The sequence below is a fragment of the Electrophorus electricus genome, chromosome 12 (genome assembly GCF_013358815.1).
Source record: "Electrophorus electricus isolate fEleEle1 chromosome 12, fEleEle1.pri, whole genome shotgun sequence".
NCBI classification, from domain to species: Eukaryota; Metazoa; Chordata; class Actinopteri; order Gymnotiformes; family Gymnotidae; genus Electrophorus; species Electrophorus electricus.
The window spans coordinates 4,872,213-4,892,212 of record NC_049546.1 but is presented as its reverse complement, the minus strand read 5'-3'; the positions used below and the strand labels follow the sequence as shown (position 1 = coordinate 4,892,212).

Genomic DNA, 20,000 nt, shown 5'->3' with positions numbered 1-20,000 from the left:
TTTCCTTCAACACACACCTGATTCTAAAATCTCCTAATCCTAATGTGATCCTGCTCCAGTCCAAAACAAAAAACCATCACCATTGTACCCGTGTGTACCCTTCACAGTGCTCCTGAGACACCCACACACTTTTCGGATGTCAAAATAGCATCAGGAACAGGAGACGCACACCACTGCACCCAGAGGCCTCCAACGCCCCCCCCCCCCCCCCCCCCCCCCCCCACACACACACCCGTCTCATTTTCAGAGCACAGGAGCCTTAAGCTAGCCACAACCACACCAACCCGGCACCGCCCCCGAGGCCTGGTCCCTCCCCCAACACTACCCCCCCTTGGGTCTGGCCCCGCCCCCCCGCCCAGCTGTGCTGCAGCTCTCCTGTAAACAAACACCTCTCTCTCCCACACAAATCAAAAGACACTTTGAGTCTTTCTCCCACTGATGCCGAGTGCTTTGAGCCACAGGCTTTGATCGCGAGACGCGTGCAGCAGCGTCGGAGAACGGTTGTTCTCCCTACGAAAGTCCATGAGGGTGCGCTCGGGCGGGCAGAACCGCCGCGGAACTGCGCTGTCGTGCTACGATTCTAATGGCTCCCGGCGCATAAGTGTAGGAGCAGTGCCTCTCCAGCTCATAAACTGCAATAACGGTTCACATAAATAGATGTGCCGGACACCTCAGAGCGTTTCGGCTCCATCTGAAGTGGTGGAGCCACTAAAGGGGATATCACTTTATCATCGCTGCAGGCAGATGGGGCTTTTATCTTGGAGTATCTAAGCACCTTAACATCCAAAACACACACCGGCACGTCCAGTTATACACGCAAATGTACGCGTGAGCGCACACACACCCCCGCTCGCAGGCACGGTAGGTTAGTCTTACCTGTCTATGATGACGGGGTCAGAGGGTGTCTCGTTACGGTTTCCACAGCTTTTCTTGTCACAGCAGCGGCTGGATGTGCGGGGGGGGGGGTGTGGGGGGGTGTGGGGTAGAGAGAGGAGAGAGGAGAGAGATGGGGAGAGAGAGTTAACCCAGGCGCTGCTGCACGTGTGTCTGGGCTGACCTGAAACCCGGCCATCAGGCAGAGGTAGCGATTACCGGGCACGCCGCGCACCCTGGACAGTACCGCACACCAGGCACGCCCCACGGCCCTTCTGGACAATACTTCAGACACCCCTCACCCACATTACCCACATTACGAGCATGGACGCGTGCGTGCGTGTGTGTGTGCGCGCGTGTGTGTGTGTGTGTGTGTCTGCTTGAAAGTGACATGACAAAATCTACATCCGTTACGCATAGAAGAGCGCGAACATAAATATTTTTTAAAAGTGGCGAGGGCAGTGCAGAGAACAGCACGAGTAACTTCGCTTTAGTGTTGTGTTTTCGCAAATGTTCCAAGACGTGTTAAATTGCGGAGGAAGTGTGGTGTTGGTGTTGGGGGGGGGGGGGGGGCATCTCACTGGGTGAGAGACATCCTGGTGGGGCCACTGGGCTCACGTTTCGGCGCACAGATGGCGGGTAGGACCGCGCGAGCGGTGCGCTGCTGGCGTCACGCGATAGTGGGGGACGGCCTGACCCCGCCTGACCTCCCCGGAGCGCCGCTCTCATTCGCCAGCAACAGAACAACGGGGAGGAGCCTTGGCGGCAGGGAGGGGCTTCCCTAATCACCGCTTTGGTTGTGCCAGTCTCTTTGGGCCAGTTAAGAGTCATCATCAGAGAGCCGATGGGCGACCTAGTCCCACTTTGCGTCCTACTGTTACACTTCTCCGATCATGTTCCCTCGCTCTCTCTCTCTCTCTCTCTCTCTCTCTCTCTGTCTCTCTCTCTCTCTCTCTCTCTCTATCTACCTTCCTCCACATCTCTCTCCCCCCCTTGCTCTCTCCTCTGAGTGCGCTTGTGTCTTTAGTGCTGTTCTCTCGGAAGTGGGTCACACCAAGGTCCCCCTGGATCACCAGAGTGAAGCATGCTGGGAAAAGGAGAAGGAGGAGGCGGGGCACTGACTGATGTGACTTTCCACAGCCAAATAATCCAATCATCAGCAAGCACCCATGGGAGCCCAAATCTGCCCACCCCCACCCTCTTCCAACCCTCCTCCGCAAGCGCAACACCCAGAGCCCCTCCCACTTGCAAAAGCTATGCTAATTAGCCCATGCACGCCATTGCTTTGTTTGGGGATTTTCCTCTCTCCTCGTCCCAGTGGACCCGTGCGCCTCTATCTTTAATCTCGAGTGTTTCCTCCTGCCGTGGCATTTGAAGAAATTAAATCTAAATTGCGCCACGTAATTACCCGGATGTGGCCCTCGCCGACGCCATTAAGCCTGAGCCAGCCCGAAACTCGCAGATCTACCCCCCCCCCCCCCAAAAAAAAACCCCTCCACAATAACTCTGCAACAGCCTCCTAAAAAAAACAAACCGAAAACAAACAACCAGCCTCGTTTTTAAGCGCCCTCCGCCCAAACCGGCGCTGCTCAGAGCCACCTACACCCGGCCCGACCCGATGCCGATCGACTGGCCTGCAGATTCCCGGAACGTCCGTTAAGGTGGCTCGGTCGGAAAGACGGCACCGCTGCTTGTGAGCGATTGTCTCTGGCTTCGCCCGGGAGTGACGTGGAGCAGGGATGCGTCCCGCGTGCAGGCGGGCCCCCGCGCGGCGCCATATGGCTAATGGCAATCGCGTGCGGCAATTAACAGCCCTGATTAATGAAGAAGAGCCTAATCGCAGACTGGTAATTGCACCTCTAACGCTTTGCAGGCTCAGCAGAGGAGTTCGGCAACAGACGGAGTGAGGGAGAAAGGGATGTGCGGAGAGGGAGAGGGAGAGTAGGCAGAGGAGGAGGCTGTTTACACGTTTTGTCATCCTACAACTGTCTCTCTTCATTTTTTGGCTTCTTTTGAGACGATCTTTGGAGTGGAACCCAATAGAGACAAATGCGAAGGTCTGGTTCGTGAGCGCCTCCAACACATGCTCACCGGACCTCGTGCACCCGAGCCTGTGAGGGAAGCTACGTGCCTCAGACGCACGCCGCGTTATCCGAAGGTGTCTGATCAAAGCCTGCTCAGAGGCCCTTTGAAGGAGCGGGTGGCACTTTGCGCCTGTGTCAATATTCCTCTCTGGTGCAAAGAGAGAGAAAGCGATAACGGCACGCCGCACTGAAGCGGGTGGGCGTGCGTACGGACATCCAGTTAAGCGCACGCGTGAAATAGAAAGAAGGATAAAGAGAGATAAAGAGAGAGACAGAGAAAGACAGAAGGAGAGAGAGAAGACTCCTGCCTGCTCGCACATATTTCATTGTCAAACCTCCAAGCAGACTGCATTCATTAACAGAGGGATAACAAGAAGAATCTTATTGAGTAATGAGTTTTTCCTTGTCCTAATTAACCAAGCATCAGTGGGATATTTTTAGGAGAAAAACTGTTCAAATGCTCGCCACTTCAACCCAAAATAGATGAGCGCCCATCTCCCCAACCCAGTTTTAAGCGCAAGGAATTCATCTTTTGATTTTAATTAAAGGTGTGCGGCTTTCTCTCTGGCTCTCACCTCCCAGAGCAGGAATTGGATGACCTGGATAGAGAGGGGGAGAGGTAAAATGAGGGAGCAAGGCAAAGAGAGAGGGAAAGAGAGAGAGAAAGAGAGAGAGGGAGAGAGAGAGAGAGAGAGAGAGAGAGATGCTGCAGAATTGCCTGTTCTAAGGTACATCCTCTCTCTCTCCATTCCTCATGCCTGCTCTCCCCATTTCTCATCCTAGAGGTGACTCACAATATCTGTACTTTTTTTTACTCTGTGCGTGCGCGCGGCGCGCGTGTGTGTTGTTTCCCACAAACATAAGCATGCTCATCAGTGGAATGCTAACACAACAGCCTCCAAAATTAGAAGTGGTGGCTGGCATTTTGGCATCTTCGCAGACGGAGCTGTGTCTTTGATGAAGAGGAACTTCTGAATGCTGTCTGGGAGGAGAAGCTGATAGGAAACAGACCGCTACAACTTTATCTGGATTCGTTCGGGATCGTGATAAATGATCAGAATATGTCTAGTATGATAGTGTAGTTGAGGCTCAAGTCATCCTCAAAATATTCAGTCTCTCGGGAAAGGAGACAAATTCATATGACTTGTCTCGTCAATGGGGACAAATAAACTCGCAACATATAATGAGACGGCTCACGTTGTGTTGTATACTTGATGCTATTGCTAAATAAATGCATACGCTCTCAACCTTGAGCACGTCGGCCTAAATGAGCCACTCCTGTTTCTAATGGGCGTGAGTTAAAGTCCTGCATGTGAGAGGGATGCGGCATTTCAACTTCCTGCGGTTTTGCTGGCGCTCTGGCCTTCCCCCATTGAGCAGAGAGAGAGAGAAAGAGAGAGAGAGAGAGAGAGAGAGAGAACGCGTGTAAGCAGAGGAGGCCGGCCAAAGCAAAGCCCAGGCAGGCAGCTGGCCCAGTGGTGGCCCGAGAGCGGCCACTTCAGTTCAAGAGCCCGATTGTGCAACAGCCATGGGGGGGAGTGCTAAAGAAAGAGAGCGCATGTCTTCAAGTGTGAGTGCGGGTGTGTCTCTGGGTTCTTTCCTGGGTGTGTGCGTGTCTCACCTGCACATGATCTCGTGTGTCAATAGCACTCGGCACATCTCCGGATTCTTGTCTTGACCCTCATAAATGATAGGCTGGAGAGAGAAAAAAGAAAGGGAAAATAATTGTGGCTTGACCCCAACCGCCGGGCAGGCAGCTTTACACACAGAGCTGGACACACAATGGCACCAGCTCCGCGGAAAACCACAACACGGCGCAACCCGTCCCAGTGTGCAGAAGACCACACCTCTCCACGCTCTCTTTCTGGTTCTCACACCCACACACACTCTCGCACGCTGGGCTCGGTGTGAGCCCCATTCTGTCAGGCAGGGGGCACTCACCAAATGACCACGTGTCATGTGAGCAATCCAGAGCTCTCCAGAGCTTCTAGCCCACCCCCTCGCCCCCCCTTAACAGTGAGCGTGAAATCACAGAACAGCCAGCCAAACGATGACGGCGGCCCAGTGCACTGTGGGTAGGTCTGGGGTATGCAAGGATATGCAGGGCGGTCCACTGCTGGCACTGCCAGGCTGCGAGTGGCCCATTTAATGCCCACTTTACCCCGGCCGGGGCCTCGGGGCAGGCCAGCGTGAGTGAGCCCACGCATTTCGGCCTTCACGTAGTGAAACCCCTCCTGCCTCTCTGTTGTACCCCTGGTACCTGAAACCTGTAAAGCCTGTATGAGTTCACAGTCACCTGGACACCAAGCAAGTCCCTAGCAATGTTATTATCCCATTATGCCATTGTCATGAAGTCTAATGAAAACCAAGCTTGGAAGGTCAAAAGTGCTTGACACTGTGCACACTGCTGCCCCACAATGGCACGGCGGACACCCTGCGGAGGCATTTGGGACGAGAGTCAACTTGACAGGAAAATACCCTGGAATGTTGTCTAATAATATTGCCACATAAAGTATGTTGTTCCATTTCGGGGCGAGAATGTTTGTGTACCGCACCCTGCTCTCGATGTCCTGCTTCATATCTGTGGGGAGGAGGGGCAGGACTTTTATTGTGCCTTTATAATACTGATTAGATTGATTAGGTTGAGAACATATACAGTGAATATTTGGAATTTCATTGAATGAAATCATTCATTGAGAGATGGGTTAATGCAAATTGCATGGGGAAATGCTGGGGTGTGTGTGTTTGTGAGTCAGCACATGCATGTAAGTGCGTGCGTGCGAGCGTGCATACGTGCGTGCATGTGTGTGTGTGTGTGTGTGTGTGTGTGTGTGTGTGTGTGTGTGTGTGTGTGTGTGTGAAAGTGCATGTGGTGAGCAGTTGGGCTGCCAGACTGGAGCATAGCAAGCCATCTGGCCAAGTCAACAGTTCATCCAAAAAACCTCAGCTTATTTCCACCCACCCATTCCACACAACACGTCTCCCAAAGCTGTGAATCACTTACCCCAGTCCACACACACACTCACACACCTACACAGTGCAGCCCATCACCACTATTCCGCATACACACACACTCACACACTCACGTACACACACAGAAACAAACTGACAGCCATTAACACAAAATAGTTCCAATCACAAGTGCACAAGCTTTTTTCAGTTGCCCACAAAACACTTGTTTGAAAACAAAACGGCCCACAAATTTTTTTTTTAATCTATCAAAAGGAGCTTCGTTCATTTGTGAATTTTTTCCATGTGTCATTGCTGTGATTGGAGGACACTGGTGATCAAGAACATGTGTTTGTTTGGTTTCCCATTGCGGAAATGAGGGTCAAGGTCCTCTAAAAGTGTGCTAGCATGCATCACTGTCTGAGCCCAGAGCTCCAACCCCCAGGCTCTCAGAAAGGGGAGGGGTTAGAGAGTTGGGGGGGGGGGTGCAATAGAGAGAGGGAGAGAGAGAGAGAGAGAGAGAGAGAGAGAGAGAGGAGAGAGGAAAGAGAGAGAAAGGGATAGAGAGAAAGAGAGAGGGAGAAAGAGAAAGAGGGAGGGAGAGTTAGAGAGAGAGAGAGAGAGAGAGAGAGAGAAAGAGATGGATAGTGAGAGAGGAATAGAGAGAGAGAGAGAGAGAGAGAGAGAGAGAGAGAGAGAGAGAGAGAGAGAGAGAGAGAGAGAGAGCGCACAGGGCAGGCCACACCGAAATGTCCTCTACCCCACCATGCATTAGTTTCATATGTAAGGACTGCCATTTATCAAGTACTACATTTCCCAGGCAGTGAATAACACTACCAAGCACAGAACTGCTCTAATGCTGGACACAGCTCCCAAAATAGTTTGTCAATTTTTCCTTGTAGGTCCAACTTGGGCCACCGAAACAATGGCTGTGTAACCTTCTGTGTGGGGCAAAAGTGTGCAGGGTGCTCCACGGACGGGCGCGCCACTCAGCCCTAACCCCTCCTCCAGGGATAGCTCATCACGATACAGCCAAACTTGGGAAGAGTGTTGCAGCACAAGCCTAAAAGCCTAAAGGAGCATCAAAGTGATTTAGTTCCTTTGTTTTTCTGTTTTGCATTAACTTTGGCTAAAAAGAGGAAAGGCACAGAAATAAGCCAACAACACACACAAAGACACACACACCTTTTCTCTATGTTATAAAGTAGCATAAATTACCGTTGTTCAGAGACCCATAAGTGCAAGGGTGTAAATATTTGCATATGAGTGGCATTAGGTGGCCACAGAGCATGCACAGAGGGGGGCATTCATATGCTATCTGACATCTTCAGTAGCTCCAAACGGCTCCTGATTGCAGGAAACGTCTAATACAGGAGATTTGTGTCACTTTGTCGCGATGTGTTGACTCTTGGCGAGCGTTTGTGGTGTCCAATCACGACGGCAGCATGCCTGTGAATCCCCTGTCCCCTAATGACTGGGAACACGGCAACGCGACGCCGTGACTGAGGAAGAGCGGGAGCCGTAAATCTCGCGGACGTTTCTGTCGAGAGAGGGCACTTTTAACTTCCTCCCCCACACACGCTCCATGAAGGTTCTGCATCTGGCCGGGCTCTGAACAATCACACACTCACCCACGCGCACACTCGCTCGCACACACACGCACACACGTACGTTCAACAAGCAACAGGGGAGTTGGAGTATACCTGCCAGCTCCTGCTCCCAGCCATGTGAACAAAGCCCTCCTTAAGGAAGGCTAGCAAAAGCATGAGACATGCAGAGTGCGTCCTCGCCGAAGCTGCTGTCAACCTTTCATTAGGCCCCGGCACAGCTTTTAATACATATTTCATCGGGCTCGAACGGCAGCTCACAGCTCGTTTCGCGACCTGCCGCCGCCGCCTTGAAGTGACAACTGCATCTGAAGCATGTAAACAATCCACTCTAAATACATGAGAACACATTTCCCTCTTTGTTAGTGTCACCGGCGAGCGTGTCAGGCGCGGTGCGTAACTCTGTGCGCGCGCGCGCGCGCGTGTGTGTCTGTGCGTGATTTGTCTTTGTTCTGTGGCTCAGCTGTTGCTCAGCAGTGAGAGTGAGAAAAAGAGACAGAGAGGCACAGACAGAGAAAGAGAGAGAGAGAGAGAGAGAGAGAGAAAGAGAGAGAGGGGCCTCTTTTGCACTGCCTTTATCAGATATGTCGCAGACTGAGGCACTGATCATAGATATGGTTTGCCATCCTGACACATAGCTCCCACTCTCTTCTCCTCTACCAGCTCACTGAGAGAGTGTGTCTGGCAGCCAGTATAAGGCATGATGTATAGGGCCAAGTCTTTATCGGGTTTTTAACATGTACTTGTATCATGCACATTCTTGTGCTCATATCACCCTTCTGCCCCAATGCTTCCCTCAATCACAGCTTTCACATCACTCTTTCTTATATTGCCTGTTCCCCACTTTCATACACAGTCCCACACATTCCCTCTGCTGCCAGGAGGTGAGCTCTCAGGAGTGTGGACTCACCCACTGCTAATGAGAAGTGTGTGTTGAGCAACTCCATAAACCTGCTCTGTAGGAACAGGGCACCGCTGGGACGCAGCCAGCCTGCGAGGCCCTGAGCTTCTGTAGGCCTTCTGTGCTGAGTTATGAGCTCTTAATGGGGAATCTTAAACACGTCGTGAGAGCTCAGCAACCTGGACCGGGCCAGACCCTCACCGGGTTTGGAGAGAGCTTGGTGAAACCATCTTAAAGACGTACTGCTCAATAACCCAAAGCACGTCCGCTCTTCGCGCCGATGGGGACGACTAAATGGCTCCGTCACCAACTATGCTTTGGGGGGCGGAGTAAAAATGGTATTGTATGGAAATATGTGGAGTTGATGGGGTTCAACTCAGTGAAAGGAATAGTGGGAAATGTAGTGAAAGGCTCTTTGTTGCAAAGGGACCTGGGGGATTTGAGCCTTCACGACTCAGGGAGAGCAGAGTACTACTATATTATGCCAGCGTGTCTACTTGGGTGCCAAACTACCCGAACTCCCTCCCTCTCTCTCTCTCTCTGTCTCTCTCTCTCTCTCCCTCTCTCTCCCACTCTCTCTCTCTCACTCCCACTCCCTCTTTCTCTTTTTCACTGCTCACCACATCATTAACAGGTATTGCAGTGGCCTTTGCTGTGGTTCACAGAAATAGCCTGTAAATCAACCGCTGAAATATGCGCTTGTGTGTGTGTGTTTGGGGGGGGGGGGGGGGGGCGACGCTGGCGAGATAAACGGCTTTTTATCGAGGCACGGCTCTGAAAACCCGAGTGATGGGCTGTCCTCCGGCCCCCGCGTTTACTCGTCCAGCACACCACCCCACACCTTTATAAACCTGCCTGACTACACACCACCCCACACCTTTATAAACCTGCCTGACTACACACCACCCTACACCTTTATAAACCTGCCTGACTACACACCACCCAAACAGCTTTCTGCAGCAACAGCTCCATCTCACACACACACACACACACACACACACACACACACACACACACACACACACACACACTCACACACACACACACACACAAACAGCAGAGTCATGTGCGTGCGCTTCACACAGCGGAGGAAAACTATGGACTTGTGCCTGTGACCCTGACACAGCTAAATGACTACATGGGCAAACCCTTCTATTATGACTCGCTGAAGCAGCGTGCAAGCCCTCTATTGCGGTTTGCATACGCAGTTTAGTGCATTTAAGTAACACGCATACGTAGTGATTTGCTTGTAATCAAGGACGGCGTGGTAACGGGGCAAATAAACAAGCGTCACTAAGGTTTGCGAGAGCAGCGACTGCAGCGCTGTTTGGCAGCTGGAAGAGAGAGGGCCCGCACTGATTCTCCTTTCAGGCGCGCGCGAGTGCAGCTTGCTGGCATCATGACAGCATGTGATACGTTATGTGCTTGGGTGGCTTCACTGCTACAGTGTCACAGGCCTGTGACGCTGAGCGCCATCACCTACTAATTTCCTGCCATCTCTACACACTTCATCCTGTGCCACCAGTCACGTAACACCTACTCTCCACTGCGTAGAAGAAAGGGATTTGAATTCGTCGTTTAGTAAAGGGGATTGTTGTCACATTGTCATTACATGACAAAGTCCTTTATTTCACTTAATATAACGATATAACGATAATTCAAGCTTTGTTCTAATAATGCGTTCACATTCCAAAACTTCAGTAACACGCATGAAAAGTTGAATCCTTCCAGATGGGCTTCCAGGCTGGAATAAACCACAACACGGAAACCAACAAGAAGGGTAGGCAACCTATCACAGAGAGTGCCACAGCGATCAGATGGAAAACTGAGGGAGAAGCCCTCCAGGCCGAGCATGCTGGGAAACACGCTCAGCTGCTGGCGGTTTCAGGACTCACTTTCCTGGCTGCTCCAGTTTCCAGTAGGACACGCATTTTAACACACACAAAGATGTTGCAGATTGGGCGACAGAGACAGAGGCACGTATGCAATTCAAATGATGCTCCACTGGAACTCTGTGTGCATTTCATGGTAGGGAATATGGAAAACAAGGAGAATCCATGCAACAACAACAACAACAACAACAAAAACCCTAACAGTGCTACTACACTTCCTGCCATATGACCACTTCCTGAATAAATCCAACTGTACACATACAAACAGGTATACAAAGCTCACACATGTTGCCTTTTACAGAGTGCTATACACACTCATACAAACATAACGAAAACACCAGTCATCTTAAACACTTTATCAAGGGCTCAGTGTCATATTTAGATATTAGCTCCACATGACCCAAAGCACACCGTACAACATAACTCCAAACTCAGTAGGGTGAAGGCAACATACATAGCACACCCTTAAGAAACACACACACAAACACACACGCGCACACACACACACACACACACACACACACACAAATAAGTATGATATGTCCTGCTCTGGCAGTACAGTGTGATTTATATTATTAGTATTATTAATATCATTATTATTGTTAAATTATTATTGATATGTACTTTCAGTATAAGGCCTTACCTGTTTAGTCATGGAGTCAATCAAACGTACGTAGAAATCTTGTTCTGTCCTTATGCCTGTAGTAAAGAACATTGAAATTACTGACTAAAATCAAGAACTCACAAATACAGTTAACCAGATGTGTTCCAGGTGTGTTCTGCTACTGACAGAACACCTAGTAGAAGTCACTATGTTAGTATATAATGCTACAGTAATTTATCCAGTTTCAGAAGAACAAAATTAAGACCGCTACATGACAACAAGTACCTTTTAATCCACTTAGATACATATGCTATACATATCAAAATGCCTTTAATCGGCTGAGTGAAATTTTCTTTCAATTTCTATGTTTTTTGCAAACAAAAAACAAATGACAGCTGTGGGGAGGTAACAGCGCACCGTTACGAAACAAAAACCAAACTGGGACACTTCATTTTATTTTGTAAGTGAAGTTAATTCAGCCAAGTAATTTGTGTACTATTTCAAATTCATGACAAACAGGAAATATGTTTAGAAATCGCAGGATTCGCATTTATAACCCACTAAACACAAAACGTCACAAGTGAGCGCAATAAAACGTGAAATGTTTGATGCATCTGATTGCATTAGGAAACAGCAAAAATAATAAAAGGTTAGGTCATCATCTTCCTCATGTAGAGCGAGGCACATCATTGTCAGGGCAGATCTAAACCGGACATATTTATTGATGTCGCATTTAAACTGAACGCCTATGACACCTAATACGTTTGTTTTAATCAGTGTTATTTTTAATGATCCGAGACAGCGTATTTGAGTTAATATGTGTTTGCTGTTCGATAATTAGGTTACGTAAAGGGCGTGTTTACGGAATTACAATAATAATAATAATGATAATTATAATTATTATTATTATTATTATTATTATTATTATTATTATTATTATTATTATTATTATTATTACTACAGCGACAACAATAACCACAACAATAATAATAATAGTTTGTACAAAACTTTGTGCAAAAGATGATACAAAAACTATTGTAAACGTCACATTTTGAAACCATGAATTTATCACTACCTCCACAAATAAATAAAATAATAATAATAATAATAATAATAATAATAATAATAATAATAATAATAATAATAATAATAATTGTACTACTAATAAAAAATATCACAATAATAATTCCGCAGCGTGATGTATTTATGATCAGTTATGTGTCTTTTTGGCTGAGGAGGTGCTTGTAGATAGATTCCCCAGGGATTTTTTCTTGCAAAGATAAACCGCGTTTAAATGAATGTGTGGAGGCTTACCGTTGCTGTAGAGAAGCTGCAATCTGTAATGTATCCCATTATTTGTCTTTTCCCCGGTAGGTTCCTAGAAAAATAAATGTACACATTAGCAAAACTTCAGTCCCCGCCTTCCTCGGGCCCAGCGCGGCCGCACACGGGACAATTCCCATGTGGAATAACGGGAGGCCAAAGTTAAATTCGTGGACGCACGACATATGACAGACTAAATCAAGGCAACTCCCAGCTGTATTCAAGTAAATAAACAATTTTTTTTTGCTAAAGCGATATTGCAGTGTAGACTAATTATTGATTGTCACCTCTTACTAATTATTGTGTGTCACGTCTGCATTGCTCAGTCTGATAACAAGCAAAGGCAAAACGTAGGTGTACATGGAAAGGCATTCAAATGAAGAAACTGATACAGCCTAATAAAATAAACCTTTGACCACCTATGAACATTTATTTTTCTAAAAGCTTTTAATCATTGCAGTTAACCAGGGTGGGTCTATACTGGCTAATAGCGGTATAAAAGTATAATTACATAAGTACACGTTTTTCGTGCGCATTAATTGAGGAAATACTTCGCCAGTGATCATAATTAAAAAGAGAATTGATCATATTAAACTTTAACCTTCCGCCGAAACAACTCTCCTTCACTGACTTTTTTCCATGCAGAGAAACTTGGTGAAATTTAAAGAACGCTAAGCGGTGTGTGAAAAACAGCTAAAACAGCTTTGATGAAAGCTACTTTGCGCTTGGCTAATAAATCATTAATATGGCAAAAAGAATCAAATTACAGCTCTGACAGCAAACCTCCAGTAAAGGGGAGCACAAAACCAACTGGAGGAAAGGCCGCTTTACAACACTGTCTGTGGACACGTAGCGCGTTTGAAGTGGGTGCAGTATAAACTAATTGTTTTATGTCGTCTATTTTGATGTATCCCCCCCAACCCCATTTCAAATTACTCATCAAAAATAAATAAAGAATCCAAATGATCTTGAAAGCTTGCCAAAGCGCCAGGCCTACAAATGTTACTTGCCTTTTCCTTTTCCACAAATCCAACAAAAGACGTTCTTTCGATTTCCACGGGCTGTCCTTGTCTGTCGTACAGAGCCAAAACGAAATGGAAGAAATTGGATTTCCGTAGATTCGAAGGGGGCTGCTTCTCGAAGTGCGCCCGGGCAAGACCTACACCGCTACATGGAAACGAGAGAAGGAGAGCAGAGGCGCATGAGGCGATACAGCACAGCCTGTTTGAAAACTGTAGGAGAAATCGATATCAAATGTAGGCCTATAAATTCACAATTTTACCGTAAAACACATATTTTAAGCTTTTGAGTTGCATAACACTTATGCAAAACAGTGTTTTGTGTATTATATTTTTAGAATAATATGTTCAAATGCATTAATAATGCATACAAATTTCCAAAAAATCTCGAGTCATAACAGTAATAAGTACTCAATATTTATAGCTGTGTGGAAGCTGTAGGTGTGCTTGATCTGTAAATAAATATTTGCGTGTGCTCTATTGTATTTTGCAACGATATATATAGTCATCCTAATTTAAGATTTTTTAATTAATAAAAAAGTAATTACGCAAGTGGTTATGCTCATGTTTCAGAAAGAAGAATGTAAAACGAAGACTTGTCCTGGGTTTACATCTAACCACGTACGGTAGATCACGCAAAACACGTATTTTAAATACACTCATTTGGATGGTTGCTGAAATGTTAATTTCAGTTTTAAACACAACTTGGGTGGGTTATCTCTCTGGGGTTCTCGTTTTAATTTAAATATGTTATAATTAAACAATTTAACTCTATTATATTTCGAAACATCGAGAGAAACGCGACAAACATTTGGTTGATCGCAACACTAAATCTACTTGATTTTAAGATTTCTCACCAGAATTTTAAGAAAGACGCCCGATTAAGGTTTAAGGTGCTAAACAAGTATACACGCCACTTTTACGTCCTCTTTGGATGATAGGATGAGAAGTATCTGTCTGGGTTACTATAAGGTAACGTGGTGAGCTGGATGCTGCCTCCGTCTTACCTCTGAGCGGCTGTGTTCGCATCCAGTACCCCGGCACCCTGCATCCATGTTCGGACAGCGTTCATCCCAGCGCCGACAGGCTCCTCTTTCATGCTACTCCCACTCCTTTGAATGCTCTCCTGAATGCCAAACATGAAAACGGACTTCTTCCTGACACTCTTACAGTTTGTCTTAAGTCTCTTCTCCTTTCGATCGCTCGGTGCAAAAAAAAAAAAAAAGAAGAAGAAGAAGATAGCTTAGAGGTCTACGGGTGGGCAGGTGTCTCTGCGTTTCACTCTAATGCCGCTTCCTCTGTGAAACAGAAAAGCAAAAAAAAAAAAAAAAAAAAAAAAAAAAAATCTTAACGTGTCATAAGAGACGCAAGGTGTCAGCATCCAGGTTTGGGAGCACCGCGCGACGACCAGCGGAGCGCAGAGAGGCGCGTGCTATCAGACGTTGGACTCTTCTGTCAAGAGAGCGCAGCTTGTCAAGAAAAACCCCTCTAATGTCACGTTAAGAAACAATAGGATCAAAACAGCCTTTGCGGTCGGCTAGATCAGATGTCATCATCCGAAGGCTGGCTTTTGCTTTATTTGTCTTTCTTTTCGCTTTCTCCCACACACACACAAAGCTTATTCTATGATCAGATCTAAATGAACGAGCAATATGAAATCAAGAAAGAGAGGTGGACCCTCGCGGCGGCAGATCCCTCGTTGCTCTCCCTTGTTCAAACGGGAGTGATTTGTGTTCTTTCCCAAAGGAATCCGGATTTGACTATCTCTGGGAACTAAACACAAGCAAACTAAACCCCCCGAAGGGAAGAGGGAGTGCCTGTGTGCGCGTAGGGCCGCCCCACACCCCCCAAACCCAGGCGAGCCCGCACTCCCCGTTAGCTGGCCACCCAACCGCGGAGCGCGCAGCCTGATTGCGTGTCGCGGCCCGCCCTCGCCACTTAGCGCGCGGCGCGTTTGCGAGAGAAAAGCCACGAGAAGTTCTGCGCGCTGCGCGGCAGGGGCGGAACAGCCCGCCAGCGCGCGCAGGGCGCGCGCGCGAGCTAATAGAGCTTTACTTCGTGTTGGCTCGGATGGAGCACGCTGCGCTGTCGACGTGGGGCCAAAGAGCACAAAGCAGGTCTTTGAAATCTTACTTACCGTTATCCACTCCAGGTGCAGGAAGAAACACGGTGCATCGTGCATTATAAATTCATCCAGAGTTCCGATTGCCCGCAAAGAACAAACTCCCGACGGGACAGTTCAAATATGCAGATTAGAGAGTTGGCTACACTGATAGTCGAAGGTGATTTAGCCAGTAACTTCGATAATAAATAAGGTAGATAATAAGAACTAAGGACTCCTTAGGTTCACGGGTTATAGCTAAATAACGTTGGAAATAATGTTTATAACACATATAGCACTACAAAATATTTCACAGCGAGTTTGAAAAGACGCCTAGATAATTGTAAATGTTAGAAAATGAGTCTATTAAAATATATTGTATGTGTGTAGTGAATCGATTAACATTTACCATCTTTAATTTTTCCTAGGAAAAAATAAACTACAAGATACTGTTAGTTATGGACACAGAGGTCGTTAATTTTTTCCAGCGCTGCTAAAAACTGACCATATATGGCACTTGCCTCGTGAAAATGGGAAAATAGCTTTGAAAAAACCCTAACGTATTTCTGGTCACCAGTTCAAAAGCAAGTGATTTTGCTTAGTCCAACAATCAACCTTTCTCTCAAGCACTAGTCGTTACAATATTACAGAGTAAGTTTTCCCCGTGAGTCACAATTATGCACAACGTATAATCTATTTCCAAAAGAAATGTTTTACAGAATGAAGAATCTCTCTCTCTCTCTCTCTCTCTCTCTCTCTCTCTCTCTGTGTGTGTGTGTGTGTGTGTATGTGTGTGTGTGTGTGTGTGTGTGTGTGTTTACTGCATAGAATATGGTGATGAAACACTGTTAGTTCCAGTTTTTAAGTCTATATGACATCTCTTGAGTCTAAGCTATATAATTGCTCTCACTAACTGTAGCGGTCGGCTGTGGTCAAATGCTCTTCTGCCTGACACCACATACACTCACTCACACCACTGGAAGACCAGACTTGTTGTTTTTTATGTTTTTATTTATTTATTACATATTTTACTGCATGTTGTTTTTGTTTATTTGCTTGTTATTTGTTTAGTTTAGTTTGTGCGCGTGCGTGTGTGTACGCGCCTGTATGTGTGTATTATTTAATGACTTGAGAAATAATTTTGAAAATCCTGAATTGTGTATTAACTAATATTTTAGATTTTGTATTTTAGTCTCAAAACCGGTCTTCAAATTATCTATCTGGCAACGTTATTTAGTATAATTTAGCCAACAGATAGCAGTATAAATATGTGTCGAGCCGGAATATTACAGGCCAAAGCCCAAACATAAACTTAACTAACAATTTAAATTAAGCGATGATTCGTAAAGTGAACAAAAGCAGAAAACACTAGCAGATATTATTTTGGAGCATGGAACACACTCAGCATCTAAAACGAGCTTGCATGCTGGTGACAGCGGCAACGAAAGCCCCGAGGCTGTAACCGCATCCAAGGAGTAAACTGTCGGCGTGGGGATCCTCTGTTCTCCCAGAATGTCTCGCCTTTTATACAAACATCTGATTCTACAAAACGTCTGATTTTACAAAAACGTCTGACTTCTGCTACCCATTCATTAATGATGATTATAATTACACCGATGTAGAAAATGAGTTACTATATTTTACCTTTGGCAAGCCAATGTGCTTTCAAACCAGGCTTTGTTGTTTCCGAAAACAAAACCAAAAAAAACTTAATTGGTATTTTACAGCCTATAGAGAATATTACTCAAACTATTGTTTACATATAAAAATATCTGAGATGTCTAACATTTTGGCCGAACCGAGAACAAGCAAGTTCAAGTGGGAAACAAAAAGTGTTCCATCTTGAAAACACAACATTGCCATCTTGTGGCCACTGCTGGCAACGTAAATTCACCTAATATGGTTTATTAAGCTGAAACATGCAGGTAAAACTTGGCATGTTTTCTGTTTCTGGTTTCTGTTTATTATCCGGTTTCTGGTAAGACGGATCTTGACACATTATCACTGTTAAAGACGATTTATCATAGATGAGGTCTTAATTGAAATAGCCTCTTTAATAGTTATGACAATAACACTAGTTTTGGAAAGCAGACGTTATTCACAATATGAAGTTAAATACAAACCACTTTACTCTAACAAGTATTTTTCTCCATTGCTGTATTCATAATTGTAAAAATTCAGAATGCAGCAAATACAGAAACACAAGAACACAGCAAGTATTCTGTTTTCTGACTGCTAAAGAGAGAGAGAGAGACAGAGAGAGAGACAGAGAGAGAGACAGAGAGAGAGAGAGACAGAGAGAGAGAGAGAGAGAGATCGAGTGAGAGTGAGCTAGAGAGAGAGAGAGACAGAGAGAGAGAGCGAGCGAGAGAGAGAGAGACAGAGAGAGAGAAAGAAAGAAAGAAGGGGGGGGGAGGAACCCCCCCAGAGAAGACCTCAGACTGTGAGGACAACATAATTTATATGCTGTTTCCGTGAGAAAAAAAACAGACGTCGGGAATATCTGTCCTAGCCAGACTGAGAGATGGCTTTGTTGGTCTCCTTCACATATTTTTACTTTCTTTTTTTTACAGAGGTCAGAGTTCAAGGCTACCCTTGATCATGTGGATGGAGCAGGGTGACGGGGGAATGCGCTTTGATTTGCTAATGCTTCCTCCATTCTTTTTCCCTGCCCCTCACACTAAAGGGACTTCAAGCAATCACACAGGAAGACCTGCTATGTGCTCTCCCTGCTCCTGCTGCCCAGCACGCACGCACACACACACACACACACACACACACACACACATTTCCTTACTCGAGTGCTGCATGAGGAAAACCATGGAGATTCTGTAAGCAATCAGTCAGTGGATTCTGAGGAAATGCTATGCAAATATTAAATATCATAATTCATTATCAGGTGCATGTTTGATACTTTTGTACATTCCTCTGTTGACTTCTTAAAATAAAATGTTTAAAGATGGCAGAAATACAAACATACAGACACACACAGAGAAAGAGAGAGAGACAACGAGAGAGAGAGAGAGAGAGAGAGATTCCTTGCCGTTTGAAAAATGGTGACTGGTCATATCAGGAAATGAGTGCATATATCCTGTCTGCTTCTCTCCATTAGATGGTTTTGATGGTTTCTACAGTCTGACATTACCTCACCACTAAGGTGTAGAAGGTGTGTGCATGTCTGTGTGTGTGTGTGTGTGTGTGTGTGTGTGTGTGTGTGTGTGTGTGTGTGTGTGTCTGTGTGTGTGTGTGTGTGTGTGTGTGCGCGTGTGCGTGTAAGATAGAGAGAATCTGCTCAATTCATTTCACATGTGGGTTAAATGTCTGCTAGGACCTGTTACATTTTGAAAACATCTTTCTAAAAGAAATAAGACCTTTTTACAAGCATTTAAAATCGCTGTTGAAGAAAATGAGTTCATACAGTAGGTTTTGATTTATTCTGACATTCAGTTCTAGTTATATCAAACTTCAGGCAACGTTTACTGAGCTCAGCTGTGGTTCAAACAGTAGTCAGCTTTCTCAGTCATCATTTCACATGTTCATGTAGTAAAATAGTGAACAAGAGAATAAAACTAGAATGCTGCAATGATCAGACTTTCCATTCTCAGTCAAAGTTAGATTCAAATGGCAAAATATACTGAAAACATTCGTTTAAAAAATCACCCCAACAGTAAATGTAAAAATTATGTTTCCACTAAGCCAAGCATCTCTCCCGTAAGGAACAATGAGAAAATTCATTAAGTTGCAAAACAAATAAATAAAGATAGGCATTTGCCAAGTTTGTTCATACATTGTTAAATGTATTCATGCTTACAAATGCAATAAATGCCAAATAATACTGAAGAGAGGGACTTCGTTCATCTACTGGCACCAGTTCAAATCCATGGCTGTCAGCTATTCTCACTCCTACCACTAGAGGTCACTAAAGTGTTCATACAAGCTTAAGGCCACTTCACACAATGCCTGGTGCTGCATAATACTGTAGTTCTGCATATCAAAACCTTTTTACACAGACGTTTGTACACAGCTATAATTAGTATCTATGACTTGTTTCAATGCATACACACCAAAATATTTGGTACCTGACAAGACAACTTTGGAGCATTGCTTTATGTTACATTAGTGCAAATGCAGTGGCATATGCATATAAGAAAACAAAAAAAAGTATTAATAACTGGGAGAAAAATCTGGCTACCACAAATACGTGCTGGGTGCTTACAGTGCCTCCAAGTGCTGTCTTCAAAGGTCAAATGATTCAGGTGGATCTAGACTGGTCTAGACCTTTAAATCTTGCAGTCCTGGGGTGAGGGAGAGCCTGACATCATGGAGGTTTGCAGGTTGAACTTAACAGGCATATGGAGTTAAATGTTCCCTTGTCCAGGTAAAGCATTCACGTGAGGCAAATGCCTCTGTAATGCACCGCAAAGGGAAATGTGAAAGCATGAAACAGCTGGAAATGAAGATCATCGTCTGGGATGGAGGGTCCGTATTGTATTTGGTGGTGGGCCGAAAGAGATGATGTCTGATGAACATAGAGTTCCTACAGCAAGAGGTACATCACCCAGAGAGTAACACAGCGACCCGCCATAGGCCAGCATTGTGTAAGGTGAGTATGACATCGCAGAAGTGCGGCTCCCAACGGGCCCGGGG

General features: G+C 45.8%; 2 protein-coding genes across 4 annotated transcripts in view; both read right to left on the bottom strand.

Annotated features, from left to right (window-relative positions):
* Positions 1–14,992, bottom strand: part of ebf1a (EBF transcription factor 1a) — a 102,889-nt gene extending 87,897 nt beyond the window's left edge. For all 3 annotated transcript variants that reach the window (XM_035532292.1, XM_035532293.1, XM_035532294.1), the window contains exons 1-6: positions 14,260–14,992; positions 13,244–13,400; positions 12,225–12,288; positions 10,950–11,005; positions 4,579–4,652; positions 877–945 (exon numbers count right to left, since the gene is read on the bottom strand). In XM_035532292.1, coding sequence (XP_035388185.1) covers positions 877–945; positions 4,579–4,652; positions 10,950–11,005; positions 12,225–12,288; positions 13,244–13,400; positions 14,260–14,393 — 554 coding nt within the window. In that variant the 5' untranslated portion in view covers positions 14,394–14,992. The remainder of the gene's footprint in view (positions 1–876; positions 946–4,578; positions 4,653–10,949; positions 11,006–12,224; positions 12,289–13,243; positions 13,401–14,259) is intronic.
* A 3,768-nt stretch (positions 14,993–18,760) lies between these two features.
* The window catches only part of rnf145a (ring finger protein 145a), a 16,196-nt gene continuing 14,956 nt past the window's right edge, over positions 18,761–20,000 (bottom strand). The window contains exon 11 of the mRNA XM_027022566.2: positions 18,761–20,000. This exon is cut by the window's right edge and continues 345 nt beyond it. The gene's annotated coding sequence lies outside the window, so the exon portion shown is untranslated.